The 26,525-nt window shown below is 42.3% G+C and overlaps 1 protein-coding gene across 4 annotated transcripts in view; it reads right to left on the bottom strand.

Moving 5' to 3' along the window:
* The window catches only part of PIGG (phosphatidylinositol glycan anchor biosynthesis class G (EMM blood group)), a 166,713-nt gene that overhangs the window by 120,499 nt on the left and 19,689 nt on the right, over positions 1 to 26,525 (bottom strand). For all 4 annotated transcript variants that reach the window (XM_074953613.1, XM_074953614.1, XM_074953616.1 and 1 more), the window contains exons 4-6: positions 24,610 to 24,798; positions 19,222 to 19,363; positions 14,173 to 14,385 (exon numbers count right to left, since the gene is read on the bottom strand). In XM_074953613.1, the coding sequence (XP_074809714.1) occupies positions 14,173 to 14,385; positions 19,222 to 19,363; positions 24,610 to 24,798 (544 nt within the window). The remainder of the gene's footprint in view (positions 1 to 14,172; positions 14,386 to 19,221; positions 19,364 to 24,609; positions 24,799 to 26,525) is intronic.

The raw sequence follows: 26,525 nt of genomic DNA, 5'->3' as shown, positions 1-26,525 counted from the left end.
AATCCAAGGAGCAATTTACATGCCAGAGGCTGTGCGTGAACAACCCAGGAGTGGGGTTCTCACAGCAGAGCAGGGTAAGGCTGGCTCCCAGAGTCAAGGATTGGAGTGACCTAGCAGATCACCGGTCCGGATGACATCAGGGAAACGTCACACCTACCAATACTGCAAAGGCTGAGGTGACTGAAAGAAGAAATATTTGATATTTGCAAAGACAAAACGGACTTTCCCAGAGAGAATGGGAGATCTGTTATTCCAAGACTCATCTTCCTCAGTGCTCTCAGGAAGATGAGAGACTCAGAAGATAACTGCTAGTTTTTCCATTGTAGAAATTCATTTACCCTCTGTAAACATCCGAGTAAGAGTTTTAGTACTCTCCCCTCAAGACTGTAGTACCACCATCTTTACCTCTGAATTTTAACTAACTCCCTACAAATTCAGTTTTTCTCCACACTCTAGGATGGAAAGCATCTAGTTTATTCAGCTGAATCAAATTTTGTTTCAAGAAAGTTACAGACACAATATGGTGTCAAGGAAACATCCACTGAATATTTCAGTTTAGATAAACAGCCGAAGTATTTGTTGCATTAGTAGTAAACAAATAAGGGCTCCTCTATACAAACAATTAGTGTACTGCAACCTGGAGCATAAGTCTATCCCACACTAACCTGCCGTAAACTAACTGTCCACGTGGCCCCTGCTCCCAAGCACTAAAATTGCCTAGTACTCTTGGATATATTCCCATTTCAGAGCAGAGTTCCTGCAGTTTGCAATGACGACTGTTAGACTTGAAGGTATTTTCCTTACCCCCAGGACTCTCACCAACTACCTCCAACAGTAGCCTCCAAAAGTTATGAAATTAAGAATTCCATCCATGAATTTTTGGTGCATAATCTTCTAAGATTACAGATGATTTCAGCTACATTTTTTCCAGCAGTTACAATTCAAACCAGTACTTCCAGCACAAAGATTGAAGTCGCTGGAATCAAAGTGCTTTTCTATTCTGAAGAGTGACTGGGTAAAAGAGCACTCACTCACTCGAGCCCATCTACTCCTTGTATATATTCAGTTACATCTGCTTACTTTAGGGACAGGGATTCTTTGCTTTTTTAATACAACCTTTTACCCCCATTAACCCGGCAGAGCCACAGCTAATTTGTTAGTCTCTAAGGTGCCACAAGTACTCCTTTTCTTACAGCTAGAAGAGTGAGCTAAATTCTTTTTCTTGTGCAGCAACAAAACTGTTTAGTGAGTTTGTCAGTTACAGCTGTGCAATCCTATTGAAGGCAATGTTGCACAGGTGTAACTGACTGCACTCATTTGGCCTGCAGAATCTTTTGATGAATAATGCATGAGAACGGAAGAGCCCTGATTCAATTTACATGACTAGCTGAACTTAGAAACTTTACTGAATATTGAATCTTGAATGACAAATGGAACATCACAATGCCTTCTTTTACAGTCATTTTTCAGTGTACACTACTGAGACTTTATATTGCCCATCCAAAATCCCCCTATTATTGTGATCGTCAGCCATTTTATTATGTGGTGTGTACAGCCATTTCTACCCTGAAACAAATCTCCATTTATAAATATTGCCTGGTTTGAGACTTAATACTACAAACATATTAAACTTTTCCTCTAATTTTTTCCTTCTGTACCATTTTCATTTTGGCAGCGTTTTGCAAACTGGGGTCCATGGATCCCTGGGAGTCCGGGAGGGTATTCCAGGGGGCCCCCAAGCCCTGTTGATCAACTCCTCCCACTCCTTCCCAGTGCCTCCTGCACACCAGGGAACAGCTGTTCCCAGGCGTTCAGGAGACACTTGGAGGGAGGTGGAGGAGCGGGGACAGGGCGCGCTCGGGGGAGGGGGCAGAATCATGTCCGGGGCAGCTGGCCCCAATGATCAAATCCTCCCCCTCCTTCCCAGCACCTCCTGCACGCTGGCATGAGGGCACACAGGGGAGGAAAGAGGCAGGGAAGAGGAGGAGCAAGGGTGGAGCGGGGGTGGGGCCTGGGGCTGAGCGGGAGGCTTGGGGGTCCATGGCAAAATTTTGAATCAAAATGGGGGTTCTCGGGTTGCTAAAGTTTGAGAACTGCTGACTTCTGGATTAGTTAAGTGTGAGGCTTGGCAAGATATCTAAATGTCATAACCACAGCTGCATCTTTCAGATAGACTCCTGTCTAGCATACAGTACAAGATCAGTCTGAACCTGCACTCACTTCTGGCTGCTGGAAAGGAGAAGAAACTTTCTCTTTCCTCCTTATGAACCCAGAGGAGTGCTGGCTGTCCCAAGGACTCCTTACTTACTTTACCTCTCACCCCAAGCCTTCTAGATGAAGAAAGAAGATGGGAGAAGGATAGAGTAAAGGTGACCAAGGGTCCAAGAACCTACATGTTATGAGGAAAAGACTCCATTCTACTCCTTCCCCAACCTCCTTCTTTGGAAACTCCTCTCCCCCTCCACCGAATCTCTGCCCACATCATTCCAGAACAGCAGCAGCAGGAAATTGACGTGACTCTTCACAGTTTCATTGCGACCCAAATGTGTCTTATCAGCAATGACATGAACCAGAGTCTAGTTATTTCACTTTCTTGCTTCCTGGCAAAGCTTTGAGCAGCAGCAGAGGCACTGGAGGGTCTGCTTCCAGATGACAAAGACAACACTTCACTGGTTTGCATATGAATATTCATCTCCATAAGCAGAAGGGCTAGAACTTTTTTTTAAAACAAAAAATCCGGAGAAATTGATGAGTCTGATCCCCTGGCTTGCCAGGGACAGCTTCCCTCTCACTACCTGCAAATTAACTTTCCAAGCCAAGTGTTACACCATTTCACAGGACTGAACATGCTATTTTAGTCCATTTTAGGCATACTTTATATAGAAAGCATGTTTTCCTTTGTAGTCTTATTTGGACACTACTATATAGCACCTCAATATGCTAGATAGGTATTTAAATTTGTAAATAAATAGTATTTTAGCTGAGAAATTGCACATGGTCGCCTAAAACTATAATCTAAAATACAAGGATAGCATGAAGTGACCTTCACTCTAAATCCGCTTACTTATACTTGTGACATTCTATACCTCGGAGGAACACCCAGCACCCCCATGTTCATCCTTATAATATAATTGTGTGGTATCTAATGCAAAGTTTGTCATGTCGAGTGTCTTCGGAAGGCTCATGATGTACTGAGCATTGTTGTTATGGTAATGTTATAATAATCATTGTTATAGTAATATTATAGGTTGTAATTTCATGTATATAGTTATGAGGCTGAAAATGTGTCCTCATGGCTTAAAGCAAGCCCAGGAAAAAACTCTCCAGAAGCAGAGGGGCAGTTCACACCTCATCAGGGCATGTATGGGAAAAACCCAGCCCAGCATCACAGGAACAAAGGACATTGACCTAGAAAACAACAAAGGATCTGTTGGACTCTCGAGTGAGTCACCCGCCTTCCTTTGGTCAGTTTGGGACAGTGATGAGGTAATGCTTAACAGATAGTGATCAATGGCTCCATGTCTAGTTAGCACCCAGTATCAAGTGGAGTGCCCCAAGGGTCAGTCCTAGGGGCAGTTTTGTTCAATATCTTCATTAATGATCTGGAGGATAGCGTGGATTGCACCCGCAGCAAATCTGCGGATGACACTAAACTGGGAGAAGTGGTAGACACGCTGGAGGGTGGGGAAAGGATACAGAGGAAACAAGACAAATTAGAGGATTGGGCCAAAAGAAATCTGATGAGGTTCAACAAGGGACAAGTGCAGAGTCCTGCACTTAGGATGGAAGAATCCAATGCACTGCTACAGACGAGGGACCGAGTGGCTAGGCAGCAGTTCTGCAGAAAGAGGACCTAGGGGTTACAGTGGACGAGAAGCTGGATATGAGTCAACAGTATGTCCTTTTTGCCAAGAAGGCTAATGGCACTTTGGGTAGGAGCATTGCCCACAGATTGAGGGACATGATCATTCCCTTCTATTCAGCATTGGTGAGGCCTCCTCTGGAGTACTATGTCCAGTTCTGGGCCCCACACTACAAGAAGGATGTGGAAAAATTGGAAAGAGTACAGCGGAGGGCAACAAAAATGATTAGGGGACTGAAACACATGACTGAGGAGAGGCTGAGGGAACTGGGATTGTTTAGTCTGCGGAAGAGAAGAATGAGGGAGGATTTGATAGCTGCTTTCAACTACCTGAGAGGTGGTTCCAAAGAGGATGGATCTAGACTATTCTCAGTGGTAGCAGATGACAGAACAAGGAGTAATGGTCTCAAGTTACAGTGGGGGAGGTTTAGGTTGCATATTAGGAAAAACTTTTTCACGACGAGGGTGGTGAAGCACTAGAATGGGTTAGCTAGGGAGATGGTAGAATCTCCTTCCTTAGAGGTTTTTAAGGTCAGGCTTGACAAAGCCCTGGTTGGGATGATTTAGTTGGGGATTGGTCCTGCTTTGAGCAGGGGGTTGGACTAGATGACCTCCTGAGGTCCCTTCCAACCCTGATATTCTATGATTCAATGACTCGGGGGCAGGGGGGAGAGCAGCGCAAAGCCAAGAGGGAAGAAAGGACATGATAAAAGGGAGAGACGTTTGCTATGCTGTTCCTCTCTCTTCCACCTACACCTGGGGGTTCTCACAGCAGAGCAGGGTAAGGCTGGCTCCCAGAGTCAAGGATTGGAATGACCTAGCAGATCACCGGTCCATCCAACACCAGAGGGGAACGTCACAATGCTTAAGAGTAATACTGTTTATATTTTTGCGCTGGATTTTTTAAAATGTCAACATTAATTCTCCATCTTTGTTATTCCAAATAAATTTATTTAAAAAAAAAAAACTGTTGAATCTAACCACAATTTGACAACTGCAAAAAATCCAGTTCTAAGGAAGCTATACTCTATATTAGTTTCTTATAATGTCCTTGTGGCCCTGTAACTTCTACCTTCTCAAACAAAGATAGAAGAAAATGCTTAAATTCAATGCATTAGTAACAGCACTATGGTGGACATATCTGGGTCATGGAGACTTAAGAATTCTGGTTGGATTTTATTCCTGACTGCTATATAGTAGATTGGATAAAGCAGATTTACAAGAAAAAAGTATCACCTGATTATCAAACATAAAACAATTTGTTCATTTCTATTTTTTGAGGTAGTTCAAACATTTACATTTGCAATCATGGTATGGTTATAACCTTAAAAGACACCGGGCTCACTTCTGTTCAGTTGAAGTTATTTTTTCCACATCACTTAATCATTTATCTTTTAGGTCCTCCTGCTGAATTCAGTTTGTTGTAGATCACTGAGCATGTCAAGTTCTATTTTACTAGACTTTGTAACATGCACTCCCAATGAGCAGCTCATGCTGTCTCAATGTCTTGCAGATCCCCTGGTTAAGAGCAGGATTCAAGCAATAGGTAGCTCTTATAAATGTGGCTGTAATTAGGCATGTTAATTCAGAATTATGTACTTCCATTCACACACACACCATACAAGCTCCCTAGGACATTTCATTTCCTGACAGTAGGAAGACTGCTCTCCTAGAGTAGCAGCCGTGTTAGTCTGTATTTGCAAAAAGAAAAGGAGTGCTAGTGGCACCTTAGAGACTTACCAATTTATTTGAGCATAAGCTTTCGTGAGCTACAGCTCACTTCATCGGATGCTTATACTCAAATAAATTGGTTAGTTTCTAAGGTGCCACTAGTACTCCTTTTCTTTTTGCTCTCCTAGAGTAACTCAAGTAACATTACGTAATGCATTTGTATTTCCACTGAAACACTGAGGATCTCAAAGAATAAAACAAAATTTTGACCAAGCTCCATGAGATAATTATGTAAGACACTATTTTATGGTATAAATCACAGGAAACAGTTTCAAAGTCTTATTTAACTTAAAAAGGGGGAGGATTCATCTTTAGCTCTCTCATTTCTTTCCACTCTAAGCCTTCTTTTCTCATCCTGCTCTTTTCACTTTTATTCCACTCTGCTGTTCCTTTTCCATGTTATTGCTTATGTCTTTACATCCATCCTGCCCTGGAGTGAGACCTGCTCACTTTACACAAATCCACACTTAAAACTCACTTCAGTGACACACACTAATGGAAACCTATGTAAAACCTCACAGCCAAAAATGGGAGGAAGGGGTTAGTGAATTTCCCTGGACAAAGCTAGAATTATCTGTCCTCCAGGGAAGTTCATAAGCTGTCAGTTGGGAGGGAGGGGCTGACAGCTGGTCCTGCCTCATTAAGGACAAGCCTTTTAGCCTCTGAGTTAAAGAAGAAGCCTTTTGATTCAGGGAGGAACAAAGTCATCCTGGAATCTAGGCCAAGATGATCTCTGCATACCGGGTATATGTGGCCACATCTTCCATTACATTGGGTAGCTTTGTACTGCTCCATTGGTCAAAAGCTGCCTCAGAACCAGCTGCCCCAGTGACAAGAGTCTTCATACAAAATAGGAAATGACTGCCTAGGAAGGAGTAGTTCAGAAAGGGTTCTGGGAGTTAAAGTGGATCACAAACTAAATGAGTCAGCAGTGTAACAGTGGTGCAAAAAAAGCAAACACTCTGGAATGTATTAGCAGGCGTGTTGAAAGCAAGACACCAAAGGTAATTCTTCCACTCTATTCCATGCTGATTAGGTCTCAACTGGAGTAGTGTGTCAATTCTGGGTGCCACATTTCAGGAAAGATGTGAACAAATTGGAGAAAATCTAGAGAAGAGCAACAAACAGGATTAAAGATCTAGAAAACATGACCTATGAAAGAAGACTGAAAAAAACTGGGTTTGGTTTGTCTGGAGAAGAGAGAACCAAGAGGGGATACGATAACCGTTTTCATAAAAGGTTGTTACAGGGAGAAGGGAGGTAAATTGTTCTGGTTAACCTCTAAGGATAGGACAAGAAGCAATGTGCTTAAATTGAAGCAAGGGCAGTTCATATTGGACACTAGGAAAAACTTCCTAACTATCAGGTTAAGCACTGGAATAAATTGCCTAGGGAGGTTGTGGAATCTTGGTCATTGTCTAACCTGCTCTTAAAAATCTCCAAACACTTGTCAGGGATTGTCTAGATAATACTTAGTCCTGCCATGAGTGCAGGGGACTGGACTAGATGACCTCTCGGGGTCCCTACTAGTCTTTTGATTCTGTGATTCCCCAAGTATAAGGGAATATTTTGTCATCACAGAGCTATGTTAGCATCCTTTACACCAGGCTTCCTCTTAGACTACGACATAAGAATGGCTGGGCTTCCCTGATATCAAACTACCAAAACAACTCCTTGGGCCCAGTGACAACCCACATCAATTGTAAACTGGTGTGACAGGGTCGGGCCAGAAGGCTACAGGAGAGTAACAGAAGGCAGATATATTAGCCCCAGGTTAAGTAGGTCCCTTTTCCCTGGGTAAGGTAACAGGGAAGATTCCAGAACAATCAGGAACTTTCTGGAAACAATTAAGGCAGACAGGCTGATTAGAACACCTGCAGCCAATCAATAAGCTGCTAGACTCGATTTTAAGGCAGACTAATCAAGGCACCTGGGTTTAAAAAGGAGCTCGCTTCAGTTTGTGGTGCACGTGCGAGTGGCTGGGAGCAAGAGGTGCAAGAAGCTGAGAGTGAGAAGGCGTACTACTGGAAGACTGAGAAGTACAAGCATTATCAAGACATCAGGAGGAAGGTCCTATGGTGAGAAGAAAGAAAGTGTTGGGAGGAGGCCGTGGGGAAGTAGCCCAGGGAGTTGTAGCTGTCACGCAGTTGTTATGGAGCCCCTGTAGACAGCTGTAATCCACAGGCCCCTGGCTGGAACCCGGAGTAGAGGGCAGGCCCGGGTTCCCCCCATCCCTCCAACTCCCTACTTGATACCGGAGTTGTTGAACTGGACTGTGGGTTCCACCAGAGGGGAAGGTCTCTGGCCTGTTCCCCAATCCACTAGGTGGATCAGCAGAGACTGCGGGGATTGTTGTTCTTCCTTTCGCTATGCTGGCCAGTGATGAGGCTAACTGAGTGAATGGCAGATTTGAGCCACGAAAGTGGCCAAACTGAGGGCTGCCGTGAACCTCTGAGGCAAGAAAATCCGCCAATAAGCTCAGGCCCCACCAAGGCAGAGGAGGAACTTTGTCACACTGGACAGATCTAAGAAGGGGATCGGAGAATAAAAAGTGGCTTCAATTTCACCACTGGTTGACTCCATTAGGAATCAACATGTGTTTTCATTTAATCCACATACCTAAAACACAAAGTAAATATCAGACATTAACTGAAGAGTTTCATTTTAGTTTTAGGCCTAAAATGTAACTCATCAATGCAACTGTGCTTTAAGCAAGCTAGTATTTTTGCAAAATAGTTCACCCCCCCGACAGTTATTTACATTTTACAGAAACAATCTACTTGCATGTCATTCGTAACATGCACACTTTGGGAAGGTTGATGTGTACCATCAATCTACAGCTGTCATCTTTCCATTCAGGAAGTCACTCACTCCAAACCACATATTTATGTCTAGCTAAGCTCCTTCCAGGCTCTCCTCTTTTCTGTCTTCTCATCTTCACACTGCATTTTCAGAGTCCTCTATCAACTATCTGGGCTCACCTCTTCCAAAAGAAGCCACTCCACTGCTCCTATGTCAGTTTCTATTAACTCTTCCCCTCAGAGTGATGAGCTCCCCAGTTCAGTTTCAGAATTTTCATTTAACATTTAACTTTAACGTACCTGAAAATTGATTTTTAGTTTGAAGATTACTTTGTCGTAAGAGCATAGGTATCTGAATAACTTGAAGGACAAAGGAGAGCTGTCAGAATGCTCATAAAATCATATTGAAAGGTGGCACAAAAAACAAAGTAAGTTCCTAATCTACCTTCCCTATATTGTTCATTAAATTTGTATGATGTAATATAGTTGAAGATAGATAACACTTGTGTACTCCTCCTGTTAGTGCAAGACTGGCTATGTCTGTGTACCCCCGCCGCTCATCCACCTCTCTAAGGTTTCTTCCAAAGAAAATGTGAAGATGACACTTTTCATTCTCATTTGTCTTTAAGGTGAAATAACCAACATAGGGCACAATACTGCAGCTGACAGCATATTATTCTACAAACAGATCATAAACAAGACCTTGCTGGCAGAACAGCAGCAACTCTGCAGAACAGTGAAAAAGAAGTCAGCTCACTAACAAGCAAAGGTAGAGTTCCAAAAAAATTCATGATATGAAGAACAGATGGTGGCTGGATAAATCAAATGAGCTTCAACTTCTCGCTGAAACCCTTGATATACATGACTTCTTTAATGCTGTTAAAACCATTTATGGCCCATGCAGCTGAGGCCAACCCCCTTGAGATCTAAAGATGGAGGGGAGTTGATCAAAAAAATAGAAGCAATCAATGCACACTGGAAACAACACTTCAAAGATCTCCTCAATCAGGATTCTGCTGTTGATGACAGCATCTTCACCTTCATCCCACAACACCTGATCAGAGATGAATTTGGAATACCTCCAACCCTGGAAGAAGTGTGCAGAGCTATTAAGCAGCTGAAGAACAAAGCATCTGCCGTTGATGGAATCACTATAGAAATTTACAAGCAAGGGGAGAGGAACTCACCTCACAGCTACACAATTTTGCTTTGAAATCTGGAACCATGAAAAAATCCCGTTTGAATTTAGAGATGCTATGATCGTGACGATTTTCAAGGCTGTTCCTTCAAAAGGAGATAAATCCGACTGTGGAAATTATAGATGAATTTCTCTGTTAGGAACTGCAGGAAAGACTCGCAAGACTTCTCCTGAACCATCCCCTTCTCTCTTGCAGAAAAGAGTGTGGGTTTAGACCATCATGAGGCACTATTGACATGATCCTCACTGCTCACCAGCTGCAGGAAAAATGTAGAGAACACAGACCACTATCCTGGGCGTTCATTGACCTGACAAACGCCTTTGACTCCATTAACAGAGAAGTGTTGTGGAAAATCCTTCTGAAGTATGGATGTCCACTGAAATTTGTCACCATTCTTTGGCTCCTTCATGACGACATGCAAACGGTCATCCTCTGTAATGCATCTACTACAGCTTCCTTTAAGGTTAAGACAGATGTTAAATAGGACTGTGTCACTGCCCCAACGTTCTTCTCCATCTTCCTTGCTGCGACGCTTTATTTGCTCACTGATAAGATACTGGTAGGAGTGCAGCTAATCTACTGAATGGATGGCAAGCTGTTGAACTTTGGCCGCTTCCAATCCAGAAGCAAAACATCATCCACTTCAGTCATCGAGCTTCAGTATGCTGATGACGCCATAGTGTGTGCTCACTCGGAATCAGATCTTCAAGCGATCAACATCTTTGCTGAAGCATATCAGAAAATGGGACTTGCACTTAACATCCAGAAGACAAAGGTCCTCCATCAGCAAGCTCCTGGTGCACAATTCCGAGCACCAGCAATATGGATCCACAATAACACTCTAGGGAATGTTGCATGCTTCCCATATCTTGGAAGCCACCTCTCACAGACATTGGTATGATATTGATGAAGAAATCCAGTATCATCTCAAATGGGCAAGCCAAGCTCTTGGTCATCTGAGAAAAAGGGTGTTTGAAGACTGCGACATCAGAACCAAAACCAAACTCATGGTCTTTAAAAGGGTTGTGATCCCCACCCTACAGTATGGGGCTGAAAGGTGGACAACATACAAGAGACATCTTAAGGCGCTGGAGAAGTATCAATGCTGTATACATAACATTCTGCAATCAAAGGGGTGACAGACACACTAACATCAGCATCCTCTCGCAAGCTAATATTACGAGCATTGAGGCCATTATTATTTATCATCAACTTCACTGTGCAAGCCATATTGTCCGGATGCCCGATTCCAGACTGCCAAAACAAGTAGTCTCCTCTCAATTCAGCCCAGGCAGAGAAACCTCATAGGAGGGCAGAAAAAATGTTACAGGGATGTCCTCAAGGCTTATAGGAGGAAATTCAACATTAACATCAACTTGTGGGAATATATAACCTAGGACCGACAACAATGGAGGAACTGCTTGAGACAGGGAACTCAGCACTTTGAAAATCATATATGACTACATGTAACGGAAGAACAGAAGTGATAGTGAGCTTGGTATGGCCCGAACTAATACCCCAAGGTCACCCGCCCTACTTGGAAACACACGCCTGCAATGTGGCAGAGTCTGCAGCTCCAGAATAGGCCTTATCAGTCATCAACGGACCCACAGATCATTTGAAATGGACAATCCATGAAAGACAATCATCCTCAACTTCAAGGGATTCCCAATGATATACATACATACACACACACCCCCCTACCTTTTTCCAGGCACCCAAGCATCATATTTAATACATTTATTGCTGACGCTACACACTGGACAGATTTTTTTCAGTTGACTACCTTAGCCTCAGTTACTCCTTGATCATTTTCCCCTTCAAAAGATACTACTGCTTTTAGACTCAAGGGACAAGAAAAGTTTAAACTACTTTTAGCAAAATTTGTTACTTTATATTTATATCCATCATCTGAAACTACTCAAGGCAACATAGTTTTTAACTGGCCAAAACACAGTGTTTGCAAGCTTCAACTCACAACCAATCTCCTCCTTGAATGAGAAGTTTCTTATCCCTGCTAATTTTTGGTTAGCAGCTTCTCCTTCATCACAAATGAGTAATGCATCTCCTCTGTAGAATTCAGAGGTAATCCAACTGGTACTCAAGGCTCCAGTTGCCAGAAGCTGGGAATGAGCGACAGGGGATGGATCACTTGATGATTACCTGTTCTGTTCATTCCCTCTGGGGGACCTGGCACTGATCACCATCAGAAGACAGGATACTGGGCTAGATGGACCCTTGGTCTGACCCAGTAGGGCCATTCTTAAGTTCTCATGATCTAAGCCCTGATGTTCAACTCAGGGCACTAGAAGGATTTTTTAAAACCTGTAGAAGCCCTCCAGCAACCTATTAGCATTCAGACAACTTGAAATTACATTAACTAACCTAAACATATAATTGCCTTCAAGTCTCTCTTTAGAGAAAAAAATTATTTTGTATTCCAGTCATTTACGAGACTACCATAGTGGGCTGAATGAGAAGAGACTCTGCTAAGAAAGAAATTTGCAGGTAAGAAATTTCTCATTCTGCTGCACAGCTTCTCTTCTCATTCATCACAAGTGTGTAGTAGTGAGCAGTGATTCACAGATATAGGGATAAAGAATAAAGCAGACTTTGTTATTATGGTAGAATTATCAACAGAAATAAAAGTTGCCCCAAAAAAGCAAATCCTTGTAATTTAAGAAAGTATTTGAGATCCAATACATTCATACCTTTTCCTACCAAAGGATGCTTGTATAGAGGAACAGAAGCCTAAATTGCAAGACTTCCTCTGATGCGCCTCAGACTTGTCTCCCACACTGTCAGGTATCTTGAAAACCTCCATGAATGGTATCCCAGATACTTAGCATGTAAATTGGTGCAAGATTTTAACATCTTGCCTGGTGCAACTTTGAGGCCTTAAGGCCTGGCATTTTGGTCGGAATGAGATGAACAAGGAACAATTGGTGTGGTCATTTCATATGCTTGAGATTTTTATTGCTCTAAGAATGCCCGTTTATGCCACCCTCTTCTAAAGGCGTGCTAAGGATTGAAACAAAATGGGATAACTATTTTCCAGGAATTATGGAAAGAAGAACTTACCTTGGGCATAAAGGTTTCCCAAGCTCTAAGAATAGCAAGGGCAGCTCCCCACTTTGTTATGGTGCTTAGTTGTAGGACCCATTGCTGTACAACAAAGAGCACTGTACAAAGATACAGGCTGTTAATTGTGGATAGCCCAGGTTAATTGTAGGTGGTCCAGGCCCTAATGAAATGGGGTCCCTACTATAAAAAAATCTAGTCTTTCCTGGAGGTGTCACAGAAATGCCTTCTGGAGCAGTGGAGAACTAGGAGGAAGACCTGAATTCTTTTCTATATCCTTTGTATGAACTGTCCTGAAACACATTACATCTTTCTCTGCCTGAGGCATAATATCCATCGCCACAGAGAAGCTTTGACCTCTGGTTACTCTCAGGTTTGGGAGGAATAGATACTTGTGCTTCAGCTTGGAAGCCAGCCTCTAACAGGAGGTAGGAGGAAACTTGCCCAAAGGGAATGTTATGCATAACTGCTCATTACATGGTTTCTTGCACCTTTACTGGCTACTGTCAGACAGGATACTAGACTATGAACCACTGGTCTGATCCCACATGGGCATGTCTATGTTGTCTTTTTCCAAACATGCAACTGATAGAGCTATCCAAGTAAGCTGAAGAGATAAGTACTTGTGGAATTCACCCTCTAGGTATGCGCTCCTCCCTTCAGGATTGTTTCCATAGTAAGTACACATGATTGGCTGAGAGTGAAAACTGGACTGGCTTTCAGCACATTTGTACTTGCCTGCCCACAAAGACCCATTTGGATGTGATCCACGAATGACACTTAATTTTGCATTGCCTCTGGAGGAATTTTTGCAAGCACATTGAGAATCCCATTCAGGAGGTAATACTGTTGCATATCACCAGCTATTTACTGGGGATAATTGAAGATTTTGTTGGGGGGCAGAGAAGATATCTAAATTTCCTTGACAGCTTAAGTTTTCTCCCCTCTGCTAGGAGAATATAGTCTCTTCCTAAATACCCTAGGTGCTGGTATAGCAAGCAACAGTTTTCTATGCTGGCTTTTACAGTGATGAATGAGGCCTCTATAAATTCTCAGCTACTAATTTCTTTAATGTTTCTCCATAGAGAAACATGTCCTACCATAACACTAAAGAAGTTTAGTTTGATATTATTTCTTGAGTTACATGGAAGTCAGTAGCCCCTGGCACAGAGTGCCTCATTCATGGATTTACATATCAGACTTCAGTCACATCTGACTTTACTTGTGATGCCTACTTTATTTGATCATGTCTCTTGCCCTTTTGGTTAGCAGCTTGCCCCCATATCTATGAACCTTAATTTAAAACAGCATACAAACACTAATACACTTAATTTAGCACATACTGTTCTCAGAACTCACCTTGACTGTCCTATCGGTTTGTACTGGTGTGTTGTGTTCTTGTTCCTAAAAACCTCAAATTGAAGTTTAAGTGTCTCCTGCTGACAGAGAAGAAACAGGATACTGCTGGATATCAGAAAAAGAACTTTAATTGACTTACCTTTTTCATATGTAGGCATGTTCTCCTGAAGGAGTCTGCTAAGCTGGAACCCATTTAAATGCAAGAACCTTAGTTGTTCTCTCATTGTTTTCCCTTCGATAACAGAAAGTATAATATTCCCAACACTGTTTCTTGAAATTGGCAGGCCAAGACCTATTGCCAACGTAGCAGCTAAATCCGTCTGTTGCACAAGTTCTGGCTGTTTTAAAGGGCCTAGAATAAGGAGGAGAATATTTACATTACAAAATTATTCCAATTTGGAAGGTGGAGCTGCAAGCTTGGGTAGTCTGCAAATTTGTTCACATGTACTAGATCAGATATGTTCCCAAACCAGGGTCTGTTTAAAAAAAAAAAAAAAAAAAAAAAAAACCACCACGGGTTGATCACATAGTCTAGCTCCTCTTCCTTTCCAGCTGCTGCAACACAATAGGACAGCAAACGCGTTATTAAATTCTTACGTAACATTACTCTTCCACATTAGTAATTACTGTAGTTTTAACAAGCATGTATGTAATTATGAATACAACAGGGTAGTCCATGAAAACATCTTTGAACTAAGTTGTGGTCCACATTATGAAAGTGTATGACAATCCCCGTACTATATAATGACAGGTTTCAGAGCAGCAGCCGTGTTAGTCTGTATCCGCAAAAAGAAAAGGAGGACTTGTGGCACCTTAGAGACTAAAGAATTTATTTGAGCATAAGCTTTCGTGAGTTACAGCTCACTTCATCGGATGCATCCTGACACACTCAGTGTCCCCAACACACTGTTGCCATAATATGTATCTAAAGGGTGCCGTGTAAGGTATCATATGTAAACCAGTGAAACACCGGTCCTGGAAATCATTGTAGGTTGCATACAAAGACTTATGGGCATGCACTGGAAACAGGTTCTTAAAACATGTTTGGAAAGCAGTGCATAAACCCAGCCCGCCCTAGACAGAGGGACTTTGACCAGAGGGTTTACAGGCAGAGAACAATGAAAGGAAAATTACATAGAAGATAAACAAAGTAATCAAACCCAGAAGAGGAGCAAATTATTATGAGGATGTGAACTCCTTAGTTAGCACACTTGGGACCCCAGAGTCTGAACCCCACTTCCCAGCAAGTAGGGTGACCAGACAGCAAGTGTGAAAAAATCGGGACAGGGGGTGGAGGGTAATAGGAGCCTATATAAGAAAAAGACCCAAAAATCAGGACATCTGGTCACCCTACCAGCAGGTCACCCTGACTCTTAAGGCAAAGACAATGGACTTTGGAAAATACAAGGGAGCAAAAAGCCACTGGAGTTATCTGTGACTTAGGAGACATAGGGAACAGAACCCTCTGAGCATATGAACATGCGATTCTCTTGGCCTTAAAGGCAGGAGCTGCTGGAAACTTGATCTAAGTGAGAAACCTGCTTATGTAAAGATTGTAACTTGCTAAAATTAAGTTTTAGTGACTGAAAACATGTTTTGTTTGTAACCATAACTGTCTTTTATTCTTGCTTAGAATCACTTAAATCTCTGGTCATGTCTACACTAGGAAGTTTACAGCAGCACAGCTGTACCAATACAGTTGTGCCAATGTAAGATCGCTCGTGTAGCTGCACTATGCCAAGAGGACAGAGCTCTCCGGTCGACATAATACCACCACCTAAATGAGAGGTGGTAGCTATGTAGGCAGGAGAGCATCTCCAACCAACATAATGCTGTTCATACGAGCACTTATGCTGGCAAAACTTATGTCACTCAGGGGTGTGAGAATAGCACCACCCGAGCGACATAGGTTTTGCTGACATAAGTGGAAGTGTAAACACGGCCTCTGTTCCTCATTAATAAACTTTTTCTTAGTTTTACTACAAGCCATCTCAGTGCTGTTATATTGAACTAAGTGAGAGTCTTCAGCAAACCTAACTGACTTGTGTGTCTGGAGGCAGGAAACAATTTCTGTGAGTGTCCAGCGAGAGAGAATGGACACTGCAGGGAGACATCTCTGCGGAACTCATGTTCACAGATTGATACCTGTAAGGCAAGATTTAAACTGGCAGAGCCTTGAGGAGTTTGCTGGCAAGGCAGACAGGCTGCTGGTCAGGGGCCTGATGCATAGTTTAGCAGCAACAAAGCTCTCATTTGCTGAGACAGAGGGATAACAGTGGCTTACAGTTCTGGGAGTCCTAAACAGAATGTCACAGATGGTTCCTATTTATTCTCATGCTCATTCAAAATGCCACCTACAATCCTTAAGTCTTCTGTGCATGTAATCCTTGCATGCTAGTCTCAGCAACTTTCAGAATGTCATTAAAGACAAGAAGTTACCCACTGGTAAACTTGATTGATAACAACTGGTTGATATGTAGATTATATCAAACTTATTTAGTAGCAATAGGAATTTGAATCTCCTTAATAGGTTACACAAGTAATTCTTGATCAGCACACTAATTCAAATATAACTGCCCGTAGGATTACCCAATTTGCATAAACAAAATCTACCAAATTAAACATAGCCTGAATTATTTGCCCATTTGCAAGAGTAAGACCATTTAGATAGAGTGACTAAAATTCCAACTAGAAATAGAACGGATAGCAAGGGAAAGCTACATATGAGTTGCAAGGCTCACTATTAGTTACACAAATATCAAGGGACAAAATGCCATAATTTCACAAGATTCTTCAAGGTGTCATGCAGTTGACATTGATAAAATTCAACTGGGAGCAACAATCAGCTCTTGATTCGGTTATTTCAATATCTGAAAGCAACCCAACTGCCCTTGCTTGACAGCATTGAGTGCATCAGCTGGACACCAGCTCTGCAGATGAATGATATTTGGAAGTGCCTCAGCTGTGCTGAAGTAACCTCCAGCAAGAGGACTAAGCCAAGTATCTGACGGCAAGATTTAAAAGCAAGAAAAGTCAGATGTCATAGCAAATGGGTTGGGGGAGGCCAGGGAGCAGGGGACAGAGTGATACGGAAGGGCAAATTTATCTCACTGTAACTTAATTTAATTGATTATTTGGACAAAGTGTTTGAATGTAATTAAAAGTTATGCAAGCCATAGAATAAATACCTTTATAAAACACAAACAAGTCACTGTGATATTCCCTCCCTTTTCCTCTTATTATGGACAAATGCACTTTTCACAATGGAATGTGGTGTCAATCAGAAAAATCTTTAATGCTGTACAATTAGAAAGTTGACCAATAGAAGGACTACTCTCCTGCTCAGCATTCTGCATTCAGGGATTGGAGACAGGCATCCACATCGTCAATATTTCAACCTCTTGCCCCTCCACAGAAAAGCTCCACTTCTCTCCCTAACACCACCACTCCAGTCTTTAGTCCTCCCACTCAGCACCGGAAATTGACATTTACTCCCCCATCACTGATCATAGAATATCAGGGTTGGAAGGGACCCCAGAAGGTCATCTAGTCCAACCCCCTGCTCGAAGCAGGACCAATTCCCAGTTAAATCATCCCAGCCAGGGCTTTGTCAAGCCTGATCTGGGGCACAAGGGAAGGACAGAAAGAAATTCTTCTCAGAGAAAGGCAAGGCTAGGCAGAACTCACTTCAAGCATTAATTCAGTTCCAATCTTGCATCCTAGTGCCCAATAATCAGCCTACCTCTTCAGAAAAGACCCCTTTAATAGACTCCTGAATCCTTTAGGAAGTTAGCCAGTCCTAAAGTGATGGCCACATGGAAAACAGATAGTTTAAGAGGCCAGAACACAGAGGTCCCATTTTAGCAGGACATCAGTGCACACAAAGGATAGTAAACACACATGGCCAATGTGTCACAGTTTATTTCTCTACTAATGCAAAACCTTGTTAAAAAACTGTCTGTAAAGAGGAAGTGTCTTATGTAACTTAACAATCTACACCGGGGTCGGCAACCTTTCAGAAGTGGCGTGCCAAGTCTTCATTTATTAACTTTAATTTAAGGGTTTTGCATGCCAGTAATACATTTTAACCTTTTTAGAAGGTCTCTTTCTATAAGTCTATAATATATAACTAAACTATTGTTGTATGTAAAGTAAATAAGATTTTTAAAATGTTTAAGAAACTTCATTTAAAATTAAATTAAAATGCAGAGCCCCCCCGGACCAGTGGCCAGGACCCAGGCAGTGTGAGTGCCACTGAAAATCAGCTCGTGTGCCGCCTCTGGCTCGCATGCCATAGGTTGCCTACCCCTGATCTACACCAATGTATAACAGCACTTTGAACCTGAAAGTTTAGAGCCATTATGAACTAAACTAGAGATGAAAGCATATTCTAAAAGACTGTTTAAAAATCTCCTACAATTCTGCAGTTCTGAACAGGTTTTTTTAATACGATAAGAACTGAAATTCTTCAATCCTTACTGTGACAAAGTGGGGGTTCTGTCTGTACCACTTCTGAATTGTGGATATTTTATGAAATTGTATCATGAAGTTACCCTGTCATGGAAAGCTTACATGTATGTGGATCCACCATGAATTAGCATGATTGTGTCATGTCTCCACCAGGCCAGAGATAGTGGTGAGTGATCTGCACTCAGCAATTGTCTATTCAGAGTAAAGCATCTTGCGACAATGGGTTTGTTCTAGATGGAAGACACTTCTTCCCCTTGTCGAAAGGAAAGGGGGTTGAGAGCTGTGGAAAATTACAAAAAGGCACAACAAAAGAAGCAGGCGACCCCAGCAGGAGTCTATAAAGGGACTCTGAGGGTGAACTGGGGCTGGGGAAACTGAGCACCCAGCCAGCAGCTGCCAATTTCCAGTCGCCCAGCTCTGAAGGCAGCGCTGCCACCAGCAGCATTGTGGAAGTAAGGGTGGCAAACCAGTAAACACGCACGCTGCTATTAGGGCACACCAGGAATTGCAGTTCTACCAGAATCAATGTTGGAAAAAGGATGAGCAAGGAGAAATCATGGACACTTGTTCACATTTCAAAAATCTGCCTGGACAGAGATCAGTGGACCAAAAGAAGAGGTAGGTCTACTTGGGAAAACCCCGACATATGCTGACCCTACTCACAGCAGTCCTAGTGGGTGGCCAGGAAGAGGCACTCACTAGGATCTGTGACACTTACCATTTCTCTTTTCAAAAGCAGAGCTGATAAATAGCAGAGGTGTGTGAACTTCTTCCTCTGAGGAACCTCCATGACTGCCTGTTTCGGACATCCCATGATCACCACACACGATAAGTAAGTTGGGCAAAGACGACTCTCTTTCCTGCAACTCTCAGAAAAAAAGGCTTCAGTAACATCAGACATGCACAAGCTTCAGAAGAATATTATTTTTCCATTTTAATAAAAATATTTCCTCTAATAATTTGTTTTTAAAATGGCTCTGCTTCCAGAGCAGATTAGCAGAGATGCACTCAGCAACTGCTGACTGCAGTACAACTACACTGCCAGGATACTGGATTTTGACACTGCTTCCACTCCTCTCCTTAATTTTGAAGTTTTAAGGCAAGCAGATCTTTCAGTACCTAGCAAGGATAGCAGAGTTAAAAAATTTTAATGATTTTTTTTCAAAAGAGAAAAACTGATCAAGATCTAGTCAGCCCCTTGACAATGTTGCTAGAAAAATCAAGAGCACCCCATCAGGATTTAAGAGTTCATAAAGGAATTAAAGATTATATAATCTAGTCTGTATCTCCTGGTAAGAAACAGGATCTCAAAAAAAAAAAAAAAAAAAACACAAACCACAACTCAGGATCTAAATAGAGTCAAAGGAGACACAGACTGAACTAGCAGAACAAGTAACCCTCAATATTAATCCTGTATCGTATATTAGGACAAAAACCTAAAATCAAGATGAAGTCTAATGAACTTTTAGAAGGTATTTATATTCCACTATCCTCTTTCCATTCACTCATGACTCAGATGTATTCAGGGGAGATATCCGATATGGTTTATCTCATGCCAAAAGTTTATTTTTGTTGTGGGAGGGGAGAACCATAGGGAGTTTAAGTGAAACCCATCCAATGAGTTGAGTTAATAAATTAAAATAAAAACTGCAGAAAAGTTATTTTTTCCTTAATGTAAAAAATCAGTCATGGTATATTTGTAGTCTCCAATGATAAATACAATACTTGCTCTGTTTGAGTAAGTAGTTTTATAAGTTTTATATTTTTTTTAAATGTCCTAAAGCTTTTATATTTATATTTGCGTATTAACAACTCTATTGATTATCTATTAATGAATTATGCCAAGCCATTCCAACACCATATGGAAGGTTGCATTCTATCTTGAAAACAGGGGTTCAATCTCTGATGAAAACGTGGGGCAGATATCTTCATACCAAAAACTAAACCAAGCTTAAGTTTTGATGAACTTTAGAAAAAAATCAATTTGCGCGAATTCTAACCAATCAAAATTAATCTTAAGAAGTCTGTTTTGAGTCTCAGGATTTTGGGGGTCCTTCTAGCTTAAACTACAAACATGAAACTGCCAAGCTGCACATAAGTAGTTTGGGAGTCTTTCTAGGGTTATACTATTATTTACAAAAAACTTATAACTGAATCCTTAAGTGTTAACATAAAACTTTATTTACAACAGCTACTTCTATTTGACGCTGTATGCGGAAATCTTTATAACAATTAAAGAGAGTGTAACACTACTTTATTTTATGCTCTCTGTAACTTTTCCTGCATCCAAAGTTGAAGGCTAAAACAGTGCACAAACTGCATGTTACTAGTTCAGGGGCATTTGTGAGCATTAAAAACTTTTAACACAGAAATAACTACTGCATTGAGAAGCTATGTTCTTCATGAAACCATACTTCAGGTTCAGCAACTTCATTCCTGAATAAACTCACAGTTTCATGGAAATAATGATCTTCCTGAAAACAACAGCTACCATGCTGAAGATTCTGGATTTCATTAAACTGGTCAGCCAAATCAAGTGTGAGCTCTTGAGCCAAATGAATGGTTTCAAAAGAGAAAAGGATCCGAGACAAAACAAATACGACAGTGGTTCTCAACTCTGGTCCATCACTCATGCAGGGAAAGCCACTGGCACGCCAGGCCGGTTTGTTTACCTGCCGCGCCCGCAGGTTTGGTCGATCGTGGCTCTCACTGGCCGCGGTTCGCCACTCCAGGCCAATGGGGGCTGCAGAAAGTGGCACGGGCCAAGGAACGTGCTGGCCGTCCTTCCCGCAGCCCCCATTGGCCTGGAGCGGCAAACCGCGGCCAGTGGGAGCCGCGATCAGCCGAACCTGCGGACGCAGCAGGTAAACAAACCGGCTTGGCGTGCCAGGGGCTTTCCCTGAACAAGCGGTGGACCAGAGTTCAGAACCACTGAAATACTAGGATCTTTCAGAGTAACCAGCTAGCTCAGGAGTCGGTCCTATTCTTCATGAACGGAGGCGCTGCTATGGTGGAGAGCCTTTCTGAAACTATTAGCCTTATAGTCAACCAAAAACACCCCACACCTAAGTAGAACACACAACTTTCGTTTTCAGAAAAAATTCAGCTGCACTTTTGAACGTTAGGATTGCAGTATAATATTGGCTTTTGCCACGTGCTTCCAGCTGTGCCCTCTGCCTAAAACTGGGGCCTTACAGGGTGGAGGGGAATTGTTTTTCTAGTCCATGAGCATCTGTGCTGTGCTATAGAAGAAAATCTTCAAAGCAACAGCTACTTTCATGATGAAGGGATTCTTTGTGAAAGTGCCCCTTTTATTTTAGTGCAGCTCCTGAGCCAACTATATAACTTTGATGGACGCTTCCACAAAAATCCTGGGCTTCTTGAAAGTAGACACTGTTTTGGCTAGAGATCCTCTCAATCTTAAGACTGGAAATACATAAACTGTCAGTTCAAATTTCATTACACATATCAACAAAAGCATAAGAGCAAGGAAATGAAGTCAAGTCATTCAACCGTATATACTCTCGGTTCCTCCACCTAGAAACAAACTTCACCACAGAGAATACACCACTATAACTCTGCCCCAGTAAGGGTAACAGTTTTCCAGCACCCACCTTCCCCTCCCACAACATATATTAAGGAGTGTGATTCCACAGAACTGTGCAGAAAGGATAGAGGTGATGAAGGCAGAGCTATTTATGGTGGTGCTGATGTTGAAGTGCTGGGAAACTGGCATTCCTGCTGGGACAGAGTTGAGGTTGCAGTATGTCTATAGTAACGTACCACTGCGGGAATTCTGTGCCACTACACAGGCGCAGAATTAATGTTCCCCACAGATTTTCCCCTCCCCCTGCAGAATAATTGATTCTGACAGGCAGGCAAAGGGAAGCTGCAAGAGGGATCATGCTGTAGTCACACCTTTTGCCTACCAGGGACTGATGTGACATCAGAAGAGAGGGCAGCTGGCTCACAGGCCAGAGCAGCCGCGGAGAGGGAGGCTGCCTTCCTCACAGCGCCCTGCCTGTGGAGGCAGGTGAGGAGGCACAGCATATGGGGTGGTTGGACAGAGTAGGGCAGACGAGGCTGCTGGGGGAAGTGGGAGGGTGTCACACAGATGGGCTAGTGGGGAGGACAGACTGGGGCAGGAGCACAGGAGCTAGTGAGGGGCTAACATTGAGCCGGGGCTGAATGGGTGTGAGGATGCAGAACCACAAGGGGACAGGGGCAGCTATGCCCGGCTGAATGGGGAGTGGAGATGCAGGGACACCTGGGGACAAGGGCAGATGTGCCTGACTGAATGGGAGAGGCTAGGAGTCAGCTAGGGTCTGCATGGAGGCGGCTCCACAACTCTAGAACAATCCCTTCCCTCCCCCCAAAAAACCCCAAACTGTTCCATCCACACCCAACAACCCTCCAAGTTCACTCCCAGGCTCCTTCCCAGCAATTACTTTCCTCTCCCTCAGCTCTTCCTTTACACCTGACTCCCCCAAGCCTTTGCACTGCTTCCGAAGGGTGCAGGAAACACGTTTTTGTATTGTAGATTAAATGAATTATTACTCAAAATTCTGTATTAAGATGCCTAATAAGGAATCTATTTGTCAAAAAACATTTCCTGAATCTTTTTTGTTGTCTATATTGTGTGACAAAGCTCTGTCCTTGCCTCCGTGGGTCCTGTGTTTCCTGGCGGATTTCGCTACCCTCCACGTAACCCTTTTCTCTCTAGAGACAAGGGTCACAGTCTACTAAGCCATTTTCATCATAAGCCAGCAAGGGAGGTGAGGAGAAGTTATCCTTCCTTGCACAGTCTCTGTTGTCTCCCAGTCTCAGTGATTAAATCGGGGGGAAACGTGGGGGGGGGGCCAGAATCACCCTCTATTCCGAGCTCCAGCCCAGGGACCCTAATAGTATCAGCTATGGTAGCTGACCTTTTAGAATCATGATATGTACAATACCCTGGGCTACTTCCCCCACAGCAGCCCTCACTTCCTCAAGCTCCACTTCACCCTTACCTCAGGGCCTCCTTCCTTGTGCCTGATATGGTGTGTACTACTCAGTCTCTCCAACAGCGCAACTTCCTCCCACAGCTCCTGACATGCACACCCACCTGACTAACTGGGAGGCTTTTAACTAGTTTCAGCCAGCTCCTGATTGGCTTCAGGTGTCCCAATCAACCTAGCATTCTCCCTGCCTTCTGGAAAGTTCTTAATTGGCCCCAGGTGTCTTAATTGACCTGGAGCAGCTGCCATTTCACTTATACTGGTACCAGGGATTTGTTTAGCCTGGAGCTAATATATCTATCTCCCACTACTTTTCTATAGCCATCTGGCCTTGCCCTGTCACAATTGGTTCAGACATACTTGCTGACAGGTATTTTGAAATAAATTACCAAAATGAGTGAAACTAGCATGATTATAGTGTTATTTTGACAAATAAAATATGCAGAACTTTTTGGCGCAGAATAACCCCAAGAGTACTAGTACATGATGGTTCTAGTTCCAAAGTAGCAGCTTTCAGTGGAGTACTGTTAGATGCTTTAACTTCATTTCCTCATTTCTGTAGCTTTGTGTTAGTCATAGCTGAACTTTAACTGAGTGTTCTTGTGTGTTAACATTGATCTGAAACATATGCACAATTGCTAGCATAGCAGAATGGAAATACATGGCACCCAAATTAAAATTATTAGGTTAATACTCCTTATCACATTAGATTGATTGTGCTTGTATAGTATTGTAATAGCTTGAACATTTTAAAATAGGACCTGATCCTGCAGAATTTTGACAGTCTTTTCTTTCTGTGACTTTGATAGCAGCTCCTGGGTGCTCACCACCACTTTTGAAAAGCGGGTTATATTTAGGCTCCTAAATATGCCTTTAGGCACCTGCTTTTCAAAGTCTTGGCCAATATACTCAAGAACATCTGTTAATAAAAGTTGTGAAAGTAAAATCTTTAAGAACAGGAACTATTGCTACAGCATTACATACTTCCTGGGGAGTAAGACACTCCCATTTTAAGTATACTGAAATAACTGTCACCTTAGTCTTCCAAGAATATTACAGCAGTGTTAGTCTATCACTGTTAGATTTCTGTCCAGAAGTAAGTGTTTCACCTTTGAGAGGAGTGAAGTGTGAATCTTCTTGAGGATGTTATCCATTTCATAAAGCTTTGGTCCCACCAAAGGGCTGTTTGGTCCAGTCAGATGACCAATATGGTCCAATCCTAGGTAATGAAGTATTAGTATATCCCAGTCTTCTCTTTTTAAGACACTGTCCAAATGCCTGGTAACATTATCATCAACCTTGTAGATGAAAGCAAAACATTTTAGAAAAATCACATCTTCCTATTCTACTAGGAGTAAAGGAAAATTAAATTGCTTCATTTGACACCACACATTCAAGTTCCATAGAAGTTAAGTGAGAACTGCAGGATGCTCACCAATTTTGAAAATCATATTTGCCATGTAAATCAGCTTGAAGCCAGGAACCTAACTGTAGGTACCCAGTTTCACCCCTTTCAGCCCCGGTTCCCCCCCTTTCAGCTGAAGAGACCCCAAAACAGACAAGAATGTATATATAAAAAAAAACAAAACAAGACAGGGCTGTCAAGCCACTGAGGGGCATATTTTTTTTTTTTTTTTTTTTTTTTTTTTTTTTTAAGAAAAAGAAACAGTTTAACCTTTTGACTAATTTTCCTCCTGTACTCCCCTGCCTTTCACCTCTATCTCCTTCCCTACTGTTCAGTAGGGAATACTGTCTCCAATATTAACTCTTTTGTCCTTCTACTGGTTTTCATTCGAGGAGCCCAACCCCTCCCTTCCCATTCACTCTTGATACAAGTTTTTAAACTTTCTACTCAGTTTGACAGCCCATTTTGAGTTTAACATTCATTCTAGGTTCTTCTCATTTTAAAAGAAAAGCTATGTAAACATTCAGTTCAATACTAACTTGTCTATTGAGCGATCAAGGCCTTGTAATAATGGAATAATCCACACTGAAAACTTCAGATCATGTCAATGTTTCTAGAGGAGCAATGTGTATCTAATGTAGTTAAGTGGTAATAAATAAATAAATAAATAAATAAATAAATAAATAAATAAATATTTCCACTAACTCCTGTAGGCCTAACCAAAAAAAAAAAAAAAAAAAAGTTAGCTTTTCAAACATGGAATTAGAAAGTACCTATGGCTGCAGCCACCTAATGGTCTTATGGTTTACTGGAAGAAGGAATCACAACTTCCAAATATTAACTGAAATTGTAGAATTTTTTTCAGCACATGGAAACAAGTGACTTCAAAACTTGATTACTTCCCTCCTCCCTCTTTGCTAAAATAATCGCATGAGCCACAAGAGCTATAAAAAAAAAAACATCTCAAGTATGGGATTAAAAATTTGGCAAGGCATATAGCACTGGTACTAACTTTGGTAGTCCTTTAAGACACTAAAATCGTGGCAGAACAGAACACAGTAATTAGACTTACGTGATTTTTAAGGTGCAAAGACACAACTGGCCAGGAGAGGGCGATATGGGTGGGGAAGGTGGTAGGTGTGTGGCAGAAGACCCTGTTTTCTAGTGTTCAACTGCATTAAATTTCTGTTGTAAGTGATTTGTGATAAATCAAACTTTCAACACTGTTATTGCACTTTTGCCACTAGGCCCAGACTTCCAACCATGAAGTCGTTCAATCCCTGCCACTATAATCTGATTATTTAGAACAAGATGGAGAGTTTAGCACAAACAGGATTACGTTAAAAGGACAAACCAATGCAGTATCCTGCTTACATCTGCATGTTACCCTACGTGTGGGCCAACATGCCGCTGCACTGCCCCAAGGGAGCACAAAGAGGCATTTTGTTTAAGAAACACAGCTCCTCCCAGGGCTCCTGCATTGCAATGGGTGTGCAGGGAAGAATAGTTTGCAGCACTCCTTTACGTAGGAGCTGAACACTTCCCCCTTCCAGCCAGCTGGCTACCACACCCCTGGCCTTCTGCAACCAGTTGGTCAGAGGAGGAAGCCCCTGGGCTTGC

Source organism: Natator depressus, chromosome 5, assembly GCF_965152275.1.
Source record: "Natator depressus isolate rNatDep1 chromosome 5, rNatDep2.hap1, whole genome shotgun sequence".
In the NCBI taxonomy this organism is placed as follows: domain Eukaryota; kingdom Metazoa; phylum Chordata; order Testudines; family Cheloniidae; genus Natator; species Natator depressus.
This window is presented reverse-complemented; position numbering and strand designations above follow the sequence as displayed.